Raw genomic sequence first — 25,128 nt, forward strand, 5'->3', positions numbered from 1 at the left:
TGAGGATGTAACTAGCAGGTTAGATAAAGGGGAACCAATGGATGCAGTACATTTTGATTTTCAAAAGGCATTCGATAAGGTGCCACACGTAAGGTTGTTACACAAGGGCTCATGGGGTTGGGGGTAATATTTTAGCATGGATAGAGGATTGGTTAAAGGACAGAAAATAGAGAGCAGAAATAAACAAGTCATTTTCAGGTTAGCAGGCTATAACTAGTATGGTGCTGCAAGAATCAGTGCTTGGGCCTCAGCTATTTACAATCTATATTAATGACTTAGATGAAGGGACCGAGTGTAATGTATCCAAGTTTGCTGACAATACAAAACTAGGTGGGAAAGAAAGCTGTGAGGAGGATGTAAAGAGTCTGCAAAGCAATATATAGACAGGTTAAATGAGAGGGCAAGAAGGTAGGACATGGAGTATAATGTGGGGAAATGGGAGGTTATTCAATTTGGTAGAAAGAATAGAACAGATTTTTTTTTAATGGTGATAAATTATTAAATGTTGGTGTTCGGAGGGATTTAGGTATCCTTGTATACAAAACACAGAAAGTTAACATGCAGTTACAGCAAGCAATTAGGAAGGCAAATGAAATGTTGGCCTTTATTGCAAGGGGGTTGGAATAAGAGTAAGGAAGTCTTGCTGCAATTATACAGTGTTTGGCAAGACCACACCAAGAGTACAGTGTAGTTTTGGTCTCCTTACCTATGGAAGGATATGCTTGCCTTAGAGGCAGTGCAACAAAGGTTCACTAGATTGATTCCTGGGATGAGAGGGTTGTCCTATGAAGAGATTGATTACAATGGGCCTATCTCGAGTTTAGAAGAATGAGAGGTGATCTCATTGAAACATATAAAATTCTGAGGGTTTGACAGGGTAGATGCTGAGAGGCTGTTTCGCCTGACTCGAGGGACAAGAGAACTAGAGGGCATTGTCTCAGGATAAGGGGTCGGCCATTTAGGACTGAGATGAGAAATTTCTTCACTCAGAGGGTTGTGAATCTTTGGAATTCTCCACCCCAGAGGGCTGAGGATGCTCAGTTGTTTGTATATTGAAGACTGAGATAGATAGATTTTTGGACTCAATGGGAATCGGGCAGGAAAGTGAGGTCGAAGATCAACCATGAACTTATTGAATAGTCTAGCAGGCTTGAGGGGACAAATGGCCTACTCCTTTTTTTTTATAGAAGAGGTTAGGGGGAGATTTGATAAAGGTGCGCAAAATCATGAACAGTAAATAAGGAGAAACTGTTTCCTGTAGCAGAAGAGTCGGTAACCAAAGGACACAGATTTACGGTGGTGATCAGCAAAGAGCCAGGGACGACATGAAGAAATTTTTTTTTTTTTTAAACACAGCCAGTTGTAATGATCTGGAATGCACTACCTGAAAGGGTGGTAGAAGCAGATTCAATAGTAACTTTCAAAAGGGAATTGGATAAATACTTGAAGGGAAAAAATTTACAGGGTTATAGGGAAGTGAGACTAATTGGATAGCCGGCACAGGGACGATGGCCTCCTTCTGTGCTGTACCCATGACTGGTTTCAGGGAGAGCAATTCCTAATGTAGAGCCTCCGGATATTGGCACACCGGCTACGTAAGTAAGGTTTATAGCGGAAAAGCAGATGGAAATACTTTAAACCCGAAAGAGATCCTTCCACATGTATTTATAAAATATGAAAAGGACAGATTTAGTGACAGCAGTTGAGGTTTCTTGCAAATCTGAGCTGCTGACATATTCCACATCTCTATTTATTTGCATGGAAGTTAAGCTGCTGCTATGGACCAGCCTTTTGTAGAAAAATGTGGAGCACTCCATGTTGAAAGTGTAAATTTTTAAAAATGAAACAATAAAATATCCCAAAACCTGACTGAATATAGCAAATATGCAGCAACACAGTGGTCAACTTTCTTGCTAATCGTATATTTTGCATTCAGTCTTCTGCAAGAGACAACAATTTGGGCGAACGTACATACTGCAAGAAAAACGGTAAATAGAAAAAAGCCATTTATTTAAAAAATGACTAAGTCTGTTACAAGATTCAGACATGCCTGTACAGTTACTCTAAATGTGCACTTGGCTCAGAAACTGGCTGAACCCAAACCACAGCACATCTGGAAAGGCAAAGTGTATTGGATTCAAAAAAAAACGGCATTTAGTTTTATTACAATGTACATAACTATTATGGTAACCTGGATCACCAATACAAAAATAGTTGAAATATTCATATTGGAAGTGACCTCCAGATTCATCCCATTATAGGGATGAACCCTAGCCAAGATGGATGGAGACAAAATCTTCACCGTTCAGACTCTTCTGGTTAAATGTCCAACTCGGTTTTGTGAGGGTAAGTAGGAGGTAGCAGCCTGTTACATTCTTCAATGAAAAGTCAGACCTCATTTAAACCAAATGACTATAACAAATGAACACAAAAAAGCTAGGAAAGCAACATGGGCCAAATTCAGAGCAAGTATACCTGATCAGCAGTGGAGACCAGGACAATTTTGGTATTCAATCCACATGGACATATTTTGCAAATAATGCTTCACCCAAGTATAAAAGTTTTACAACTGAAAGCAGTCACAGAACAATTACAACCCAAGACTTCCTGACATCAGACATTAGGCAGATACCAGATTCAATGTAGAAGTGTTGCACTATTTCAATTCCCACTGCCAACATAGATATTGAAAAAAAGTGTCCCTTGAACAAAGGAATTGGCATCACACGAAATACTCTTAACAATAATGAGGCACAGCTAGCTATTCTCCTTTATACGATGAAGTACTGACAGCTGCTGAAAGCATTTGCTAGTTCTCTTCTGCCTCCGCATATTCTTTCCACATCACAGCAATGCACCATTCCTAGAGCATTAGCTATGAACATGATAAACACAACGAATGCATCAGTTTATGAACATCCCTTACAACTACTACCCTTACAACAGGATAGTGAACTGAATGTAAGAGCAAGAACCCGGTTACAAGATTGCACATATCAACAAGTGTGAAGGTCATTCAAACACAGCACAACTTTAATGTCTCTGATAGATGGGGTGGAAATCATTAAGGCAGTGCATTTTCCTCAGATTCTATCCCACGGCGATCAACATTCCTCCCGTCAGCCAGGCAAAAGTTTGTGAAAAATTGAGATGTTCTGAGACACTCCATTACTCGCCTGTTGCAGCTTTTTCCTTTTTCTTTTTCTTCTTTTTAGAGCTTTCAGTGTCCTGTGGATGATTAATCCCATTAACAAACGAAATGCCTGTAACAATCTTTTACACTAGCAATTTAACTGCTAATGGGGATACCTAGGCACTCCATCTCCTATTCCAAATGAACAGCCAAGTAATCACAAGGACCTTAGAAGTGATCAGCAAGCGGAGTCACCAGCATTCACTGATTGCAAACAAAGTCATTTACGTGACAGAAGCCAAAATTTACAAGGAAGACAGCTTAATACCACTGTATTTATACTGAACAAAGATAGAACCATTTCAGCATACAACTCCAGTACCAGCCCATGAGGGCAGCAAATAGCCACTTACCCCCAAAATACAGACCTATTTTTGACACAAAAGTACATTCCTGGGTCCACTATAGTATACATCACAACTGCTGCGTGCACATAATAAACTCGTTAGCAAAATCGGCTACTGAGTGGTGAACGGTTGTTTTTCAGACTGGAGGGAAGTATACAGTGGTGAGTATTAGGACCACTGCTCTTTTTGATAATATTCACGATCTGGACGAGGGTATACAGAGCATAATTTCGAAGTTTGCAGATGACACAAAACTCGGAAATGTAGTAAACAGCGAAGAGAATAGTAACAGACTTCAGGAAGACAGACTGGTGAACTGGGCAGACATGGCAGATGAAATTAATGCAGAGCAGTGTGGTGATTCATTTTGGTAGGAAGACAATAGGCAATATAAACTAAATGGTACAATTTTAAAGGGGGTGTAGGAACAGAGGGACAAGGAGGTGTACATGCACAAGTCTTTGAAGGTGGCAGAACAAGTTTGAGAAGGCTGTTAAAAAGGCATACGGGATCATTTGGCTTTATAAATTGAGACAGAGTACAAAAGCAAGGAAGTTACGCTAAATCTTTGTAAAACACGCGTTAGGCCCCAGCTATTGTGGCTAATTTTGGGCACCACATGTTCGGAAGGATGTCAAGGCCTTGGAGAGGGTACAGATTAGATTTACTAGAATGCAGGACTTCAGTTATTTGGAGACTAGAAAAGTTGGGATTGTTCTCCTTAGATCAGAGGAGGTTAAGGGGAGATTTGATAGGTGTTCAAAATCATGAAGGATTTTGATAAGCGTAAATAAGGAGAAACTGTTTCCAGTCGCAGAAGGGTTGGTAACCAGAGGACACAGATTTAAGGTAATTGGCAAAAGAAACAGAGGCAACACGAGGAAACATTTTTTTTAACGCAGCGAGTTATGATGATCTGGAACGCACTGCTTGAAAAAGTGATGGAAGCAGATTCAATAATAACTTTCAAAAAGGAACTTGGATAAATACTTGGAAGGGGAAAAAGCAGGGGAGTGGGACTAATTGGACTGCTCTTTCAAAAAAGCCAGCACGGGCACAATGGGCCGAATGGCCTCCTTCTGTGCTGTATCAATCTAATAAGAGCATTACTGCATCTCAAGTTACCTGCCAGCAAGATAAAACTATTCAGTTATTTGGCGACAATAATAAAAGTTGCGAAGAAACCCGTAAGATCATTTTTTTCTGAATGGCTATCAAAACCACTTACACCAGTCCCAGATTTCCCCATTTCCATCTCTTTTTTCTTTTTCTTCTTCTCCTTCTTGCTCAGTTCTGGCTCGGACTTGGGCGTCACTGGGGTAGATTCTAGCCCGTCGCTTTCACTTTTCACCTGTAGAAAGTAAAAGACCAGTGAACATAACTTGGAAGCACATGTGAACAATGTCCTTGAGTGCACAAAATTGCCCTCAACGTTGCATTTAACCAAACATAGGTGCCCAGAGCATAAATGGCTCCATTTTGGTATCTCCTAATTGGAGTGCTTACAGAAAACAAAACTACACTACTCAAAATAGTAACTTTCTGTAACAGAAACTACTGACTCTGCACTAAAGAGACAGTTTCTCGTCATACATAATTCCCCAAAACTAAGATCTAGATAAGCATTGCAAATACAACATGGTCTGAAATAATTCTGGTTAAATCAGTCAAGACTTCATCCAGAATAATTTACTGAATCAATCCATTCCCAGGTAACTGAAAGAATCTGGGTTAGATCAAAGTGAAATATAGCTAATTTATTACTTCTCTGCCAGTCCAGTTGTCATAAGCATTGCTGAGTGCAGAAACAAGGCATGCAGACTGGGAAGATGGATGGTTTGACCCTAAGCCTGTCAAGTTTGTTGAGAAAAGCTGGGGTGGCAGCAAGGATGTTACAGTTCACCTCAGTGATTGAGTACACAAGTCAGGGGAGTAGACTAGAGTCATCCAGCACTCCCGATCCAGAGTACAGTTTAGTAACTCCTGCTCAAAAAGACCATATGCAAGAACTTTGGAGATTCCCATATAACATTCATTGTTCGCAAAATGTGGGAAGTGGTGTTCCACAAGGACCATTGTTGTTCACCATTTACATAACGATTTGGACTCAGAAGTACAATTATAAAAGATAGTTTTCAAACAAATGTATGAGGAAATCAAAGGATTAGACATAACCGGGTTATGAGTGAGAAACAACAGGAATCAGCCTTAGTGCAGTAATACCCGTGGTTAAAAACAAACAACCATGCTATCTGAGGCAATAACAGTGAAACAAACGGTGGTCCTCAAAGTGCTGATAAGGGAACCTTATTTGCTGCAGTGAAAAGGGGGGCCGGGGATTAACTCGATGTATAAGTAGCCAGCCCCTACTCAGACTCAGGGTAGAGGAGAAAGAAAGTAGGAGAGAAGCTGACACAACTTCTACCCAGAACGTAAAATATAATTCTTGTTCTGTACTGTTAACTACTGCTTGGACACTTGCATGTGTTGATCCTTGTATGAAGTTTATCACTATATTCAATTGGTGTCAAGTCGAATCATTGACACAATTTCAAAACTTGGTAACGATACCAAATTTGAGGGGTACAGTTAATACCGAGGAGGACCGCAACAAAATACAGGAACACGTTAATAAACTTGCAGAATGGTCATGTAATTGGGAAATGAATTTGAATATAGACAAGTGTAAGGTATTACATTTTGGTATGAAGAATAAGGGGGCCACATACTGCTTGGATAAGAAGAGTCTAAATGGGGTAGAGGAGCAGAGGGATCTGGGGGTACAGATACACAAATCACTGAAAATAGCCATAAAAAAAAAGAAAACCAAGCACTGGGATTCATTTCTAGTGGGATAGAATTGGTACGCAGAGAAGTTATGTTAAACTTGTGAAACCTTGGTTAGAGCACACTTGGAGTACGGTGAACAGTTCTGCTCTCCATATTATAAAAAGGATATAGAGGCACTGGAGAAGGTACAAAAAAGATTTACTAGGATGATATCAGAAGTGAGAAGTTATACCTATCAGGAAAGGTTGAGGAGAAACTTCTTTACCCAGAGAGCGATTAGAATGTGGAACTTGCTACCACAAGGAATAATTGAGGCGACGAGCATAGATGCATTTAAAGGGAAGCTAGATAAACACATGAGGGAGAAAGGAATAGAAGGATATACTGATAGGGTTAGATGAAGTAGGCTCACATGGAGCATAAACACTGGCACGGACCTGTTGCGCCAAACGGCCTGTTTCTGTCCTGTACATTCTATGTAACTGTAAGCTACAACATGAGCACCCACTTTGATGAAGTACAATCGGGTGCGTTTGTGAGAAAAATGCCAATAACATTCAGTTCTTAATTGACACGCAAAACCAAAATGTGCTTTGGAAAACCCAACTTCCCTTGCTTGCTCTATAAACACTAACTGCATTATGTCCAAGTTGCAACGGTTCCAGCCTGCACCATACTACCAATACTTACTTCTGTATCCTGCAACAACTGTTGCTTCTTTTCTTTCTTCTTTTTCTTTTTGTCTTTCTTGCTGAGCTCTGCATCTGATTTTGGTGTTGTTGGGGAGGATGGGACTACTGGCTCGTCACTCTCGCTTTCACTCTCTCTCTTTCTCTGCAGAACACAAAATGATACCAATGAAAACCATGCCAGGGTCCCCTACAATGTACACCACCATTTGATTCAGAATCAGGGCACTAACTACTCACATGGTCTCATTACAAGTACTCAGCGGTCACCCAGTCTCAAGTACACAAGGTAACCACATGATTGGGAGCATGTAAAGATGGCCAACGCCTCCTCTGTAGCACCAATACTCCAAAGCAAGACACAGACCATCATCTATCCAACAATGGGATAGAATGGCCTCCTTCTGTGCTGTATGAATCTATCCCAATGAGCTTACAATTTCAAATGCAAGATCATTGGGAAGCTGAGAACAGTGCCCTCCTCTACTTAAAGTAAATTACCCAATATCATTGTGCACATACTCACAGATAGACATCATCCAGCACTACCAAAGGACTGGTAGAGGTGACCAGAGAGTGGCATGGAAAGAAAATGAGAAAACTCATTTGATCAGATCGGGCCATTTCCTTTAGGGAGTGTAAAATGTACGGCTCATAACGCCAGGGTAAATATTCATTCAGCATTATTTGCTGCTAATTCAGTCTCTGTAGCTATATGCAATTACAGTCAGCAGAGTCTCCCCAGATTTAAATCATATACAAATCACCAACATCCACATCACTCTTACACAGGGTTCTGAATGAGGAAACTGATAAATCACAGTATCTCAAGAGGAAATCAATTTTCTGCAGAACAAACTTCAGTATAAGCATCAGAATTAATTAGCTCCAAGAGATAGACATATCACTGATTAGGTTGAACGGATTGTGGCTGAGTCACTGGAATATTCTCATTCACCACAGCTATTCCCAACTCACACGTTAGCACTTACCTTCACCGGTTGGATTTGTGATACATTGGCGGCTGCTGCTACGCTTCCAGGACTAGAAAAAGAAAACAATTTGTAAGATTCAGTATGCATTATTGATAGGGGTGTGCAAACGTCAGTTACCTTCAGCAAATACCCATCAAATATAAGAATCCAATGGAACACTTTCAGTCACACTATTAGCATGTATGAGTTATGTCTGGTTATCTAAAGGCAGCCAGAAAAAACACACACACCCCATTACCACTGCAAGTCTGAACATGTCCGGAAATGCTGAATCCAATACAGTCTCACACTGGTTTGGAATGAAGATGCAATGCCAATTCCTCTTGCAGACTGACTCCCTCTAAAGCCACACCAGACTGGAAAGGGATAACTGTCTGCTATCACACAGCTCAGTATAACTTCAAAGATAATCCTTAACCAATTTATCGTTAGTGACTTTTAAAAAAAAAAGTTTGGCACTGTTCTGCAACAATTCAGTTTTACGCTATTGAAGGCCTAGTATCATATTGCTGTCACCCAGAAACAGGTGCACATTAGGACTCTACAACATAAACATGATGTGCTTGACCGCTCACCAGTATGTAATTTTTATGTAGTCTGTGATAAGCTTGTTTAAAGACAGGATCAAATACACAATATAGGTCACTATACATTAGTGAGTAAAGAGCACCACCCAGTGGCACAACTGCAATGTAGGTCATTATACACCAGTGAGACAAGAGCACCACCTAGTGGCAAAACCACAATACAGATTGAACTGAACTCAAAAAGTTAGGCCAGAAATGTTGCACTGACTCATCATCTCCACATCATGTCTCCCAATACAAGGTGTGGAGATGCCGGTGATGGACAGGGGTGGACAAATGTAAGGAGTCTTACAACACCAGGTTATAGTCCAACAGCTTTATTTGAAATCACAAGCTTTCGGAGCTTATGATTTCAAATAAAGCTGTTGGACTATAACCTGGTGTTGTAAGACTCCTTACATTTCTCCCAATACAAAGCTCTCAACTGGAAAATCTTCCTTACGTGTAATCTATATAGTCCTTCCTCCATGATGCAGGAGTACTTCCATTTGGTTTGCCATGTTTATCTAGCAAACCCTGCTTAATCATCATTTTCTTCTGACTTGCCTTTAAAATAAAAACAGGAACAGATTGAGAGGGGTGCACATTTTACTGTCATTCACTAAAACAGAAAGGTATTTACAGCAAATATTTGATTCCCAACACTAATTAAAATGGTACTTTAGCTGATCCAAATCTCTAGCATTCTCCCCATTAAGGCAATTTGACTTACTGATCTTAAACCCAAACCCTCAGATAGGAGGGCATCAGTCTCCATCACCCTTGTGAATTAAAAATAATGTGCTTCCTGAGGATCAAGGACATTTGCATTGCCTTTTCCCTTTTCTGTAATTAAACAGACATGCCCTGCAGTTTTAGCTGTTCAGTTAATATGCAGGCAGTTTACTTAGTGTACATTTTGACTGTGCTGTTCGATGCTTCAAAAAGCAATGACAGTCCGTTTGGTGCATTTGTTTTGCTATCTCGGCAATCAGGTTTTAACAGTTTCACAGCTCGAGTCTGATATTCCACATTTTAACCAAGTCGGCTGTAATTACCATCAGTCAAGGGTGATAGATAAAAGTCATCTTCGCACAAGGTGCTAAATGTTCATCATTGATCATCATGTGGCCAGACCAGCCGGATTCCTGTCCACCACACAAACAAACTTGACTTACCTTTGGTCCCAGACCCCATTTGCGCGGGTATGTGTCCCGCTCCATGATGACCCGCTTAATCTTTGCTACAACACCATGGTCACATGTGGATATCACTGCCGTCGTCATTAATGCAATACCTGCCACAAGACATGCAAAACATTAAAATGCAATATACATTGAGAGTTACAAATATCCCTCTTCACACACAGCACTTAGAACATGCGCAGTGCTATTTCTCTCCCGAGGCCAGCCATACATACTCTTGCTCAAAATGAACATTTAAAAGGAGCGACATACTTAACACTAGATGACTATAACTCTGATCAAAGTTAATGTGCTAAATACATTAATTGGACTATGCAAAACCTTTAGCAATTTCCAAATTATTCCACAAATCGTAACTTAAAAGACTTCATTCCAGGTTCTATTACCGATGCAAATTGCTTCTCCCTTTGTTGTGATAACAACGATCTCCTGATTCACCTCAATCCCATCTTCATAACGAAGCAGACCTGGGAGCATGATCTTAGCACCGTAGCAAATAGCATTTACCTAGTAACAGAACAAATCACTTAATGAGAGCCCAGACTAGAGGCGAGAAGCTCAGCAAGACTTTGAGACAACCGCATGGTTGGACATACAGAAATGAGGTACAAATTAAAAATACAAACCAAGACACAGCCAGGTTCAAGTTCCCTAGTACTTCAAAACAAGTAAAAATAGTTCGATAGCAATTACTGGTCCGTCTTAGCAAACAAAGAACAACAGTACACTAATTTAGGGTTGCCACTGAAGTCCAGCACCACCCCCCCCCACCCCACCAAAAGTCGCAATTGTAAGGCAGACTCTGTTCTGATCTGCCATCAGCAGTTTCAGTAAATCTACTTGTTGTGGGTATAAAAACAACAGCATTTACTCATCAGATTCACGAGCATTGTAAAGAGAAAAGATGTTAACATTTTGGGTATAAACCCTTCATCACAATTGTATGGTTTCAAGTTAGTGCCCAAGCTGTTGTCTTTGCCAGTTATGTATCTCCAGCAGCTTCTGGTGTTTTTTTTCTCTACTTACTGCACTGTCCTTCATAACAATCCGTTTGTGGGATGCCATCAGTTTTTCAAGGGGATAGATGACACGACGCAGATAGGTCTCGTCCTTGTTGTGGTCATACTGCCACTGGGCATCCAACACGTCGTGCATTGTCACCATGTTATCCTGAAGTTACAAAGCAAAAGCTTTAAAACTCAAGTTACCAACATAAACAAAAAAAATATTTCCAAATGCAACTGTGAGCCAGGAGTTTTCTGGTGGGCACACACATTCCCACCATGTGCAATGACCCCCTTGCTTTTCACTTTTCCAAAGTTTAATTACCAGAACAGGGGGAAAGCAACCTGCACTGAACTCAACACTTTGGGATAAACCAGGACATAAAACAGACACTAGAAACATTAGTCCATTATCTTTGTGCAGTTTAGCAGGCTTGCGTGGATATGCTAACCCAACTACATTAACCAAACTCTAACCAAAGGGCAGCTTCAACGTCTCCTGTAAACTTCCTTATGCTAAATTAGAGGATTTAATAGCGGGCTATTCCTACCTTTTCACCATTCACACCCGATCGTACCCTTCTTAGTTCCTGCATCTGACCTCCGACACCAAGCAACAGACCCATATGTACACACAGTGTTCGGATATATGTCCCCGCTTCACAGCTCACCCAAAAGATTCCTGAACACGGTCACAAAACATTACTGGTCAGTCGTTGCAATACACAGTAAGTATTTTTAAACCTGGTAATCTAAATACAAGGCAAATAGCCACACACAAAAAAATTAGTAAATATCATATAGCACACAAAACATAATAAAATTACAACATTTGCATTACCACCTTCACAGGGGTGTTGGGGGTGTCTGAAATCTGTACCCAGATACATTTTAGCTGATCAAACTCTCCAAATATAACCTCAGCCAGCCAAGATTTAGACATTCTTATTAAAAAAAAGCCAGGGCGTGCATCAGCCATCAGTCACGGGTGATAGATAGGAGTCATCTTGGCACAATGTGCTAGTGTCATCTATTCAACATCATGTGGCTAGAAAGCAGCTTGGCTACAGTGTGAGTTTCTATGACAGGACAGTTTATTCTGCAAAATTCTCTTACTCTGGGTGTTTTTAAACCATGCAACACCTTTCCATTAATGTAGTCAGTCAAGTAACTTCCGCTTGTCTCATCTATAAGATGTAAAGTTCCACACTATTCAGTTGCTACATTCTCTGATGAGATTACAGATCACTCACCTAACCGCCTCTCTGGATCATACTCAATTAGTTTACTATCGTAGATGGTCCGGACTCTTAACTGTCTCTTAACTGCAGCAATCAGAGGAGGGCGTTGGAATAAGGCCCCAGTCAGCATCTCCAAGCCCTGAGTGAGGAATACAACATACGTTTAGTATAGGCAATGTTGAGCAGGTTCAATATAAATATAGCTACACTCTCAGTTAAGAATTTCACTTTATGAGTCATTCACAAAATGGAAATTATTTTTGAAATTTCCACACAGAACTACCAACCACCCCATAAAATCGCAATATATTGGAATCATCAATCTGACAGATGTAAGAATAAATAAGCTCTAGTGTTGCACATCCACTGTGGAAATTTCAACCAAAGAACTATACATAGGCAACAGTTATGACTAATTATAACTATTTACGTACGTGATCAGACTGCATCACTCATCTTTGTAGAGTTGGATCCCAGAAGGGCCCCAACCCTGCCAAACCATCTCACATCCACATACACCCAATCAGGGACCAGCAGCTTCTCAGCAGAACACCAAGAAGTCACAGGGCACAAGATGGATGCACTTCACCCAGAGCCTAAAACAGGACTCAGTGTGCTGTGAAGCAAGTGGTTAGCGTCACTCGGCGAATGGATAAACTTATTCATCATTTCACGTACACGGTATCAAGACATCAAGCACTTACAGATACAGCAAAGACATTATATATCATAGAGACAGATGCTACAGAAGACAACCTTACAATAGGCACATAGAGTTCATGAAGATCTTTAACTGCAGAACTTTTGTGTAAGCATACTGAGGTAACACAAACCAAGTAATTTAGAAACCTTACTGTAAATTATTCACCCTAATTATGATGAAGAACGCCCCCACCCCACCCCAGTTTGGGCAATTTGCAGAATCAGGTGAACTGCTTGATTCTAGAGCCCTACAGAATCTCTCACAAACCATCTCAGGACTCCTAACTGGGAATGAACTCTTAATAGGACGAAGTGAAACAGGCTTACTTACCCGGCTAAGCTGAAGTTCACTTTCAATAGCATTGTGCAGCCGAACAATTCCCACGTACTCTTTGCCTACAATTAACAGCAGAAGAGTCGTCAGGACAGGCCACGCCAGTTACTGTATCACAGATTGTGACATTTGAGAAATTTCAAAATCATAATGACCCTTACTAAGCCCCCTCCACATGCGATGCTTGGATACCCCAAACCCACTGAGGGGTTACTAATGCCCATTAGTTAAAAATACCTACATTGCACCCAAGTCCATTTAAATCCTAGGGAAGCCAAACCCAAGAATTTTACTACATTGCGATTTGAAAATTGGAAAGAAATAAAGCCAGAGCTGATGCTTATTATCAGTTTCAGTTTTCTACATTATAGAAGCAGTTGGAGAAATTAGCAATACTCCCTAAAGATCAAACTTAATGCAATATAACTTGGGATTTCACAAAATGAAGCTGTAATATGTTATAAATAGACTGAGATTGGCGAACGAAACCACTTACCAGCACTCTGCTGGGATTTGACTAGTCGTGTTGCTCGCTCTATACACACAATTAGACACCCTGTTACTTTAGGATCCAGTGTCCCACTGTGACCAGTCTTTTCCACCCGCAAGATCCTGCGTATCCATGCCACCACTTCGTGCGAGGACGGGTTTGCTGGCTTGTCGAGGTTAATGAATCCGGACCTGACAAGACACACTCCTGATATCAGTATGCCTTTCAATAGCCAATTAATACATCTAAAATGGAACCGTTCCGGCTCCATCCCCACCATCAACGTCAGGCACTTCAAGAATAGGTACAGGAGCTCAGTTGCATAATAAGCTTCAGCCATGTTTTGTGCCGAGTTATGAACTCACCTTACATAGTCGGCAATTTCCCTCTTGAGAGGTGAGCAGCCATTTGGAATGGGCGTGTAATGTGCTGTTCGTACATTGAGTTTGTCAAAATTCTGCAATACAAAGATTGGGTTCAAGATAAAGAATGAACTTGCATTTCTATAGCGCCGGTCCTGCCCTCAGGCTATCCCAAAGTGCTTCACAGGCAAAGAATCGCCATTGTTTACATAGGTGAACACTGCAGTCAATTTGTACACAGCAAGGTCCCACAAACAGCAATGACATAAATGACCAGGTAATGTTTTGGTGGTGTTACTCGTGAACTAAATGTTCGCCAGCACACCATGAGAACTGTCCTGCTCGTCTTCAAATTGTGCGATGGGAAATTTTTCGTCCTTTTGAGCAGGCAGGCTTGCTTTATCCGCCTGCAGTGTGAGCCTAGATTATGTGCTCAAGTGTGGAGTGAGCTTGAGCCCAATGACCTTCTGCATCAGAGATGAGGCAAGATCATCATTTGCTCAAAGCAGGACTAGATGGTGAGTTCTATTTTAATCAACAGGTCAAACAAATACTGAATATGTAAACATAAATACATAATCAACAATCTGCAACTCAGCATTTACATCATAACCATACTTTTGAATGAGATTACCTTCAGCAACAAGGGCCACTGAGATGTGTCTAACTTCACTGGCTTTGACTCTGGTTCGATTAGAAAGTCTGTCACCTGCTGGATGCCCTGGAAGTAAAAGAAAGAACTCTAACTTTCGAATCCTATTAGTATAACACGACCACACAAACACACTACACAACCCTGATCCCTTCTCAAAAGGCCAGACACAGGTGTCTTATCAAACCTACTACCCCAGACAGCTCCTGGTTCTTTGATCTACAGACATTTTCACCCATAGAAGCATAATCTTTCAAGTTATAGTGAAACAAAAAGCAACAGATGACTGCATTTCTCATCAATATTGGATGGATAGCCAACCGTTGACAATGGCAAGGATGATTAAATGCCCATCATATTCAAACAATATAGCACCTGACTGCCTTTGCCATAGAAGCATGCACCTTGTAGAGTCCTTGCAGCCAATCTGGCTCGACTCTTGAGCCGATACCTTTTCTGTTGAGAACTGTTCTGTGTGACCTTGAGTGTTACGCTCTTGCATGCTGTTCTAGCAATACATGCTTAAAAATCAAATCCAGCCTATTTTGTCACACCAGTACTTTTTTGTCCCCAATTGCAGAAGTTTTACAAAAAAACCTGCCATGAAACATCCTCCTCTTCTCAAGCGAAACCAGCTATCAGCAGTGTAAATTCATAGTCCTAGTTCTTCCAAGAACAGACCAAAAACAGGTTGAATACATACCCCAACACCTTCCCCAATTCTCTTCTTATTCTTCTTTTGTTTCTTAGCAGATGCTGCAAAGAGGCAAATAAAGTTAGTTAGGACCTTTTCGCCTTTTAGTGAAGGTTCACATTCATTACTGGGTGTACCTCTTGGCTTTAGGCCATTTCAGTACAGTAATGGTGACCAGCAGTACCAAGTTGTCATTACTGGATTGTAACACTCAACTACGACCAAGGAGTGCACTGACATTTCAATTAAATTGAAATCCCAACATTTCTCCAAAATCGATTAATATTAATTTGTCTTTACCTACAACAAAGCACAATCAAGATGCCCCTCAAGCAATCTTAACTTTCCCAGACAATCTAGCCCCACGAAGAAAAAAGTTACCATTCATATTATTTCCCCGGTTACATTGTGACGTGTGGTCACTGAACTAAAGCCAGCAAAAGCAAGGCTCTTGGTCAGCAGTACACATTTGTCCACTGGCCTGAGCTTAAGTAAAATAAATTATCAACTTTTAGTATAACCGTATGATCATATAGACGGCTAATGCCCCTAACCTCTTAATACAAACCCCCGAGTTCATTGCGGTACAGGAAATGTTGCATGAAACCAATCTGAATTAGTACTAATGATTTTAGTACATCAAGGTACAATAATATTATCTGAAATTGCATGTTCCATGCAATTCGACAAAGACGTGAGTTCAAGGTATAATAGCATAGATGCAATTGTAAGATGTTGTAAATTAAGTTTGCAGTTTGAAATGGGCGGCACAATTTTGGGAGGTCGGAAGAGAAATCAGGCCCGGTGCTCTGGGTCTGCTGCCACGCGGTGGCCATGTGCTCGGGGTCTCCAGGTAGCCTCAGACTTGGCACTATCAGCCATCCAGAGCCGAGGGACGCGCTGAGAACTCATTCCAGCTGCCAGGATCCGATATGGAACAGTTTCGTGGGGGGGAAACAGAAACTGCAAAGCCCGCGAAAAACCTCAGGCCTGTGGCCGGCAATCTCCGGCCTGTCGCCCTCCGCACACTCCTCCGCACGGATTTCCAAGCTGCAAGCGGTATACTCCCACTGCCTAGTTACCCGTTCCGGTACCCTCGCTCTCCTTGCACTATTGCCAAGTCCCGCATTCCCCTCCCCGGCCCGGCCCGGCCCGGCCCGGCCCGGCCCCAATCTCCTCGCCACTCACCATCTCCGTCCGCCATCTTCTCGCTCCTATCTCCAAATGGACGAGCGGGACTCGGAGCCGCGCAGGTCTGGTGCAGCGCCCGGTCCCACAATGCACCGCCCGCGCCTGTCAATCACACAACGCAGAGGAGGAGGCGCGCGCTCCTCTGTGCGCATGCCCATTGCTGTCGTGCGTTCTTGCTTGTTCAGTGGCAGTCTGTAATCTTTTTGGTCAGTTGACCGTGTAACAGGTGGAGAAACGGCTCACCCTGTTTATGAGTCTTCAAATCACATTCCTCAGAAATCTATACTAGGGCTTCTGTTTGCTGGAGTTACCAACTCTGGTTGGACCTATTTTTGAAGGTTTCATCACATGACCTCCTGCATTCATCCACCCCAGCAAATCGAACAGCGTTTCATCCATCTCAATATTTTTATAACTAATGACAGTATTTTTTAATGCCCCTCTGACTTTGCTCCTGGGGTATTCACAGCAGTGTTCAAGAGATTAATCTTTAATTCCCGAAGACTTCAGGACAATCCTACTGTTAACCCATCATTAAGTGTATGCTCTCCCACCACAGACACACCCCACGTTGGTACAGCTATGGCATAGGGACCCCAAGTGGACATAGTACAATCAGCTTACCTAGCGATGTTTCCGACTGCCTGACTAGCTAACCGTTGGGGCATTGGCCCAGTGACAGATCCTTTCAGCTTCCACAAGCTTGGCTAGCTCGTTAATAGTACCCTGGAGTACTATAAACTTGCCAGATTCAGGTATCAGATTAGAGTCTGCCAGAAAGGGGTGATATGGTTCCAAACTTTCATTGCCAAGCATAGCATCTTGGAGACACATGACGCCAAAGAGATCTCAATTATGACCACCCAGCCAGATAATCACTAATTGGTTGTCATACAACTGACAAGCATGGGTTAGAGCCTCTCACAATAAGTAGTACTCTCATGTGTCACACTACATCAAAACTCTAGCATAGAAACAAGCCATTCAATCTAACTGGTCTATACCAGCATCCACATGAGCCTCCTCCCTCCCAATTTATCTAACCCTATCAGGATACCCTTTTATTTATTTCTCCTTCATGTGCTTATCTAGCTTCCCCTCAACCGCATCAATGTTATTTGCCTCAATTACTCCTTGTGGTAGCATGTTCCATATTCTTTAGGGTAAAGACGTTTCTGAATTCCCTATTTAAGTTATTAGCAACTATATAATTTTTAAATTTATGACCAATAGTTTTGAACTCCCACACAAGTGGAAACATTTTCTCCACATCTTCCCTATCAAACCCTATTATCTTAAAGAGCTCTATCAGGTCACCCCTCAGTCTTCTCTTTCCTAGAGGAAAAAAAAGTTGCAGCCTATTCAGCCTTTCCCGATAAGGATAGCCTCTCAGTTCCAGTATCATCCTTCTGAATCTTCTTTGCACTCTCTCCAATGCCTCTATATCCTTTTTACAATATGGAGACCAAAACTGCGCACAAACAAGTAGTTACGGGGAGCAGGCAGGAAATTGGACATGAATTTAGATTTGAGGTTAGGATCAGATCAGCCATGATCTTATTGAATGGCGGAGCAGGCTCGAGGGGCCGATTGGCCTACTCCTGCTCCTATTTCTTATGTTCTTATGTTAATAGAATCATAGAATCATAGAAGTTACAACATGGAAACAGGCCCTTCGGCCCAACATGTCCATGTCGCCCAGTTTATACCACTAAGCTAGTCCCAATTGCCTGCACTTGGCCCATATCCCTCGATACCCATCTTCCCCATGTAACTGTCCAAATGCTTTTTAAAAGACAAAATTGTACCCGCCTCTACCACTGCCTCTGGCAGCTCGTTCCAGACACTCACCACCCTTTGAGTGAAAAAATTGCCCCTCTGGATCCTTTTGTATCTCTCCCCTCTCACCTTAAATCTGTGCCCCCTCGTTATAGACTCCCCTACCTTTGGGAAAAGATTTTGACTATCGACCTTATCTATGCCCCTCATTATTTTATAGACTTCTATAAGATCACCCCTTAACCTCCTACTCTCCAGGGAATAAAGTCCCAGTCTGTCTAACCTCTCCCTGTAAGTCAAACCATCAAGTCCCGGTAGCATCCTAGTAAATCTTTTCTGCACTCTTTCTAGTTTAATAATATCCTTTCTATAATAGGGTGACCAGAACTGTACACAGTACTCCAAGTGTGGCCTCACCAATGCCCTGTACAACTTCAACAAGACATCCCAACTCCTGCATTCAATGTTCTGACCAATGAAACCAAGCATGCTGAATGCCTTCTTCACCACCCTATCCACCTGTGACTCCACTTTCAAGGAGCTATGAATCTGTACTCCTAGATCTCTTTGTTCTATAACTCTCCCCAACGCCCTACCATTAACGGAGTAGGTCCTGGCCCGATTCGATCTACCAAAATGCATCACCTCACATTTATCTAAATTAAACTCCATCTGCCATTCATCGGCCCACTGGCCCAATTTATCAAGATCCCGTTGCAATCCTAGATAACCTTCTTCACTGTCCACAATGCCACCAATCTTGGTGTCATCTGCAAACTTACTAACCATGCCTCCTAAATTCTCATCCAAATCATTAATATAAATAACAAATAACAGCGGACCCAGCACCGATCCCTGAGGCACACCGCTGGACACAGGCATCCAGTTTGAAAAACAACCCTCTACAACCACCCTCTGTCTTCTGTCGTCAAGCCAATTTTGTATCCAATTGGCTACCTCACCTTGGATCCCATGAGATTTAACCTTATGTAACAACCTACCATGCGGTACCTTGTCAAATGCTTTGCTGAAGTCCATGTAGACCACGTCTACTGCACAGCCCTCATCTATCTTCTTGGTTACCCCTTCAAAAAACTCAATCAAATTCGTGAGACATGATTTTCCTCTCACAAAACCATGCTGACTGTTCCTAATTAGTCCCTGCCTCTCCAAATGCCTGTAGATTCTGTCCCTCAGAATACCCTCTAACAACTTACCCACTACAGATGTCAGGCTCACTGGTCTGTAGTTCCCAGGCTTTTCCCTGCCGCCCTTCTTAAACAAAGGCACAACATTTGCTACCCTCCAATCTTCAGGCACCTCACCTGTAGCGGTGGATGATTCAAATATCTCTGCTAGGGGACCCGCAATTTCCTCCCTAACCTCCCATAACGTCCTGGGATACATTTCATCAGGTCCCGGAGATTTATCTACCTTGATGCGCGTTAAGACTTCCAGCACCTCCCTCTCTGTAATATGTACACTCCTCAAGACATCACTATTTATTTCCCCAAGTTCCCTAACATCCATGCCTTTCTCAACCGTAAATACCGATGTGAAATATTCATTCAGGATCTCACCCATCTCTTGTGGTTCCGCACATAGATGACCTTGTTGATCCTTAAGAGGCCCTACTCTCTCCCTAGTTACCCTTTTGCCCTTTATGTATTTGTAGAAGCTCTTTGGATTCACCTTTGCCTGATCTGCCAAAGCAATCTCATATCCCCTTTTTGCCCTCCTGATTTCTCTCTTAACTCTACTCCGGCAATCTCTATACTCTTCAAGGGATCCACTTGATCCCAGCTGCCTATGCATGTCATATGCCTCCTTCTTATTTTTGACTAGTGCCTCAATCTCCCGAGTCATCCAAGGTTCCCTACTTCTACCAGCCTTGCCCTTCACTTTATAAGGAATGTGCTTACACTGAACCCTGGTTAACACACTTTTGAAAGCCTCCCACTTACCAGATGTCCCTTTGCCTGCCAACAGACTCTCCCAATCAACTTCTGAAAGTTCCTGTCTAATACCATCAAAATTGGCCTTTCCCCAATTTAGAATTTTAACTTTTGGGCCAGACCTATCCTTCTCCATAGCTATCTTAAAACTAATGGAATTATGATCACTGGTCCCAAAGTGATCCCTCACTAACACTTCTGTCACCTGCCCTTCCTTATTTCCCAAGAGGAGGTCAAGTTTTGCCCCCTCTCTAGTCGGGCCATCCACATACTGAATGAGAAATTCCTCCTGAATACACTCAACAAATTTCTCTCCATCCAAGCCCCTAATGCTATGGCTGTCCCAGTCAATGTTGGGAAAGTTAAAGTCCCCTACTATTACCACCCTATTTTTCTTGCAGCTGTCTGTAATCTCCTTACATATTTGCTCCTCAATTTCCCGTTGACTATTTGGGGGTCTGTAGTACAATCCTATCAAAGTGATCTCTCCCTTCTTATTTTTCAGTTCTACCCATATGGACTCAGTGGGCGAACCCTCGGATATATCCCCTCTCACTACTGCCGTGATGTTCTCCCTAATCAAGAACGCAACTCCCCCTCCTCTCTTACCTCCTGCTCTATCTTTCCTATAGCATCTGTACCCTGGAACATTGAGCTGCCAGTCCTGCCCCTCCCTTAGCCATGTTTCAGTAATAGCTATAACATCCCAGTCCCATGTACCCATCCATGCCCTGAGTTCATCTGCCTTGCCCATCAGACTTCTTGCATTGAAATAAATGCAGTTTAATCTAGTCTTCCCTTGGTCTTTGCCCTGCTTTCTCAGACCATCTGTCCGGTCATGTTCTGTACACTCTCCCTTACTGCCTTTTGTACTCCAAGTATGGTCTAACCAAGGTTCTATACAAGTTTAACATAACTTCTTCGCTTTTCAATTCTATCCCTCTAGAAATGAACCCTAATGCTTGATTTACTTTTTTTTTTAAATGGCCTTATTAACCTGCATTACTACTTTTAGTGATGAGTATCTGTATCCCTAGATCCCTTTGCTCCTCTATCCCATTTAGAGTCTTATTATCCAAGCAGTATGTGGCCTCCTTATTCTTCCTACCAAAATGCACAACCTCACACTTGTCTATACTGAAATTCATTTGCCAATTACATGCCCATTCAGCAAGTTTATTAAGGTCCCACATAAGAGACTGTTACCTAAGTTAGAAGCCCATGGAATCGAGGGAAAAATACAGACTTGGTTAGGAAATTGGCTGAGTGAAAGGCGACAGAGAGTAGGGATAATGGGTAAGTATTCACATTGGCAGGATGTGACTAGTGGAGTCCCACAGGGATCTGTCTTGGGGCCTCAATTATTCACAATATTTATTAACGACTTAGATGAAGGCATAGAAAGTCTCATATCTAAGTTTGCCGATGACAGTGTAGATGAAAACATAAAATTACAAAGCGATATTGATAGATTAGGTGAATGGGCAAAACTGTGGCGAATGGAATTCAATGTTGACAAATTGAGGTTATCCACTTTAGATCAAAAAAGGATAGAACTGGGTACTTTCTAAATGGTAAAAAGTTAAAAACAGTGGATGTCCAAAGGGACTTTGGGCTTCAGGTACATAGATCATTGAAGTGTCATGAACAGGTGCAGAAAATAATCAAGAAGGCAAATGGAATATTGGCCTTTATATCTGGAGGACAAGGGCGCAGAAATTATGCTGCAGCTATACAAAACCCTGGTTAGACTGCACCTGGAGTACTGTGAGCAGTTCTGGGCACTGTACCTTTGGAAGGACATATTGGCCTCGGAGGGAGTGCAGCGTAGGTTTACTAGAATGATACCCAGACTTCAAGGGTTAAGTTGGGAGGAGAGATTACACAAATTGGGGTTGTATTCTCTGGAGTTTTGAAGGTTAAGGGGTGATCTGATCAAAGTTTATAATATATTAAAGGGGAACGGATAGGGTGGATAGAGAGAAACTATTTCCGCTGGTTGGGGATTCTAGGAGTAGGGGGCACAGTCTAAAAATTAGAGCCAGACCTTTCAGGAGTGAGATTAGAAAACATTTCTACACACAAAGGGTTGTAGAAGTTTGGAACTCTCTTCCGCAAACAGCAATTAATACTATCTATCTCACATTTTAAATTGAGCACTAGGATAGCTATTCAGTGGCAAAAGGTGGGAAGTGGCGTTCCACAGGGATCGGTGCTGGGACCACTGTTCACCATTTATGTAAACAATTTGGATTCTGGAATCAGAAGTGCATTTTCAAAATTTGCAAACACCACCAAGTTGCGGGGGGTGGGGGGGGGTGTTTAATTCGTTCATGGGATGTGGGCGTCGCTGGTGAGGCCAGCATTTATTGCCCATCCCTAATTGCCCTTGAGAAGGTGGTGGTGAGCCGCCTTCTTGAACCGCTGCAGTCCGTGTGGTGACGGTTCTCCCACAGTGCTGTTAGGAAGGGAGTTCCAGGATTTTGACCCAGCGACAATGAAGGAACGGCGATATATTTCCAAGTCGGGATGGTGTGTGACTTGGAGGGGAACGTGCAGGTGGTGTTGTTCCCATGCGCCTGCTGCTCTTGTCCTTCTAGGTGGTAGAGGTCGCGGGTTTGAGAGGTGCTGTCGAAGAAGCCTTGGCGAGTTGCTGCAGTGCATCCTGTGGATGGTGCACACTGCAGCCACAGTGCGCCGGTGGTGAAGGGAGTGAATGTTTAGGGTGGTGGATGGGGTGTCAATCAAGCGGGCTGCTTTGTCTTGGATGGTGTCGAGCTTCTTGAGTGTTGTTGGAGCTGCACTCATCCAGGCAAGTGGAGAGTATTCCATCACACTCCTGACTTGTGCCTTGTAGATGGCGGAAAGGCTTTGGGGAGTCAGGAGATGAGTCACTCGCCACAGAATACCCAGCCTCTGACCTGCTCTCGTAGCCACAGTATTTATATGGCTGGTCCAGTTAAGTTTCTGGTCAATGGTGACCCCCAGGATGTTGATGGTGGGGGATTCGGCGATGGTAATGCAGTTAAATGTCAAGGGGAGGTGGTTAGACTCTCTCTTGTTGGAGATGGTCATTGCCTGGCACTTATCTGGCGCAAATGTTACTTGCCACTTATGAGCCCACCATCCCGACTTGGAAATATATCGCCGTTCCTTCGTTGTTGCTGGGTCAAAATCCTGGAACTCCCTTCCTAACAGCACTGTAGGAGAACCTTCACCCCACGGACTGCAGCAGTTGAAGAAGGCGGATCACCACCACCACCAGGGCAATTAGGGATGGGCAATAAATGCTGGCCTTGCCAGCGACACCCACATCCCATGAACGAATAAACCCCCCCCCCCAACTTGGCGGTGTTTGCAAATTTTGAAATTGCACTTCTGATTCCAGAATCCAAATTGTTTACGTAAATGGTGAACAGTGGTCCCAGCACCGATCCCTGTGGAACGCCACTTCCCACCTTTTGTCACTGAATAGCTATCCTTAACCCCTACTGTTTTCTAGCCAACTTGCTCTCCATTCTGTTAACTGTCCCGACTCCACATGCTCTGACCTTAGCCACGAGTCTACAATGCGGTACATTATCGAAGGCCTTTTGAAAATTCAAATATTACATCTACGGCATTAACCTTGTCTGCTCTTAGTTACTTCTACAAATAATTCAGTAAGGTTGGTCAAGCAGGACTTTCCCTTCTGAAATCTGTGCTGAGTATTCTTTATTATATTTTCATTCCCTAGATGTCTTTCTATTACATCTTCGAGTAAAGATTCCATTATGTTTCTGCCACCGACATTAAGCTAACTGGTGTAGAGTTCCCTGGACTTATTCCGATATTTAAAAAGGGAGATACAACATTAGCAGCTATCCGCCAGTCCTTTGGCACTATTCCCTTTTCTAGTGACTTTTTAAAATAGCGCCGCTGCTATCTCCTCCCTAGTCCAGGGGGTTTTATCTTCCCTAAGTTTGACTAGTTTTTCAATTATATCCCCCCTTTCTATCATAAATGTTTATTTTTTTTCGATCCCTTCTTCCAAATGTCCTGCCCACCTTGTTAGTCTCCCTGCTCGTCCGTCTGGATGAGCAAAAATTTCCTCCCACTAAATATTGGGAAGACTGAAGCCATTGTCTATGATCCCCGCCACAAACTCTCTTCCCTAGCCACCGACTCTATCCTTTACCCTGGCCGCTATGCAAGGCTGAACCATACTATTCACAACTTTGGCATGCTATTTGACCCTAAGATGAGCTTCCGAGTACATATGTGCTCCATCACCAAGACCGCCTACTTCCACCTCCGTAACATCACCCGTCTCCCCCCGCCTCAGCTCATCTGCTGCTGAAACCCTCATCCGTGCCTTTGTTACCCTCTAGACTCAACTATTCCAATGCTCTCCTGTCTGGCCTCCCATCTTCCACCCTCCATAAACTTAAGCTCATCCAAAACTCTGCTGCCCGTATCCTAAATCGCACCAAGTCCCATTCAGCAATCACCCCTGTCCCAATATCTCCTTATGTGGCTCAGTGTCAAATTTTGTTTGAAAACACTCACGAAGCACCTCAGGGCGTTTTACTATGTTAACGGCACTATATAAAGTTGCTGTAGTAGTACGAGTAGCAGTAGTAAGTAGCACAATTCACCATCACCCTATGAGCATGCATACATGCTGAATAGTGATTGCACTAGTTGGAAGCAATTACTTCAGCTCTATGCAACCACTCATGGTAGGCACTGAGCCTTGGCCCTATGGGCATATGTTCTCATACTCAGCCTCCAGGTAACTCTTTCTAGCAGCTATCATCCCATGTTTTGTTATTAGCTATATGATGGGCAGCTGCTTTCACTATGGTGGCAGGACCCAGCCACAACTTCAGCATGTGCCATCAACTGAATAATCAATATAGCTAAATCGCAAATTAACTAATTTTTGCGGATGTTTTCA

At 42.6% G+C, this 25,128-nt stretch overlaps 1 protein-coding gene and 4 non-coding genes across 5 annotated transcripts; all 5 read right to left on the reverse strand.

Annotated features, from left to right (window-relative positions):
* Nucleotides 1-1,993: 1,993 nt before the first annotated feature.
* Nucleotides 1,994-16,506, reverse strand: dkc1 (dyskeratosis congenita 1, dyskerin). The gene is made up of 16 exons (XM_067996951.1): nt 16,453-16,506; nt 15,274-15,326; nt 14,553-14,639; nt 13,922-14,013; nt 13,563-13,747; nt 13,064-13,128; nt 12,043-12,169; nt 11,341-11,471; nt 10,812-10,955; nt 10,172-10,292; nt 9,759-9,877; nt 9,044-9,147; nt 8,012-8,063; nt 7,021-7,164; nt 4,769-4,891; nt 1,994-3,228 (listed from the first exon to the last, which is right to left on the reverse strand). The coding sequence occupies exons 1-16, from the start codon at nt 16,466-16,468 to the stop codon at nt 3,169-3,171; spliced, it is 1,623 nt and encodes a 540-aa protein (XP_067853052.1). The 5' UTR covers nt 16,469-16,506; the 3' UTR covers nt 1,994-3,168.
* Nucleotides 9,636-9,712, reverse strand: LOC137333201 (small nucleolar RNA SNORD83). The gene has a single exon (XR_010965814.1). It is a non-coding gene; the product is annotated as a small nucleolar RNA SNORD83 (small nucleolar RNA).
* LOC137333204 (small nucleolar RNA SNORA36 family) lies at nt 11,025-11,159 on the reverse strand. The gene has a single exon (XR_010965817.1). It is a non-coding gene; the product is annotated as a small nucleolar RNA SNORA36 family (small nucleolar RNA).
* Nucleotides 11,763-11,838, reverse strand: LOC137333200 (small nucleolar RNA SNORD83). Its single transcript, XR_010965813.1, has one exon. It is a non-coding gene; the product is annotated as a small nucleolar RNA SNORD83 (small nucleolar RNA).
* On the reverse strand, nt 12,465-12,704 carry LOC137333205 (small nucleolar RNA SNORD17). The gene has a single exon (XR_010965818.1). It is a non-coding gene; the product is annotated as a small nucleolar RNA SNORD17 (small nucleolar RNA).
* Nucleotides 16,507-25,128: the final 8,622 nt, after the last annotated feature.

Source organism: Heptranchias perlo, chromosome 15, assembly GCF_035084215.1.
Source record: "Heptranchias perlo isolate sHepPer1 chromosome 15, sHepPer1.hap1, whole genome shotgun sequence".
Taxonomy (NCBI): Eukaryota; Metazoa; Chordata; class Chondrichthyes; order Hexanchiformes; family Hexanchidae; genus Heptranchias; species Heptranchias perlo.

Coding starts and splice junctions, on each gene's coding strand:
- dkc1 (XM_067996951.1), bottom strand. Junction 14,014..14,552: donor AGTGGCCCTTGTTGCTGAAG/GTAATCTCATTC, acceptor TTTGTATTGCAG/AATTTTGACAAACTCAATGT. Junction 7,165..8,011: donor CACAAATCCAACCGGTGAAG/GTAAGTGCTAAC, acceptor TGTGTTCTGCAG/AGAAAGAGAGAGAGTGAAAG.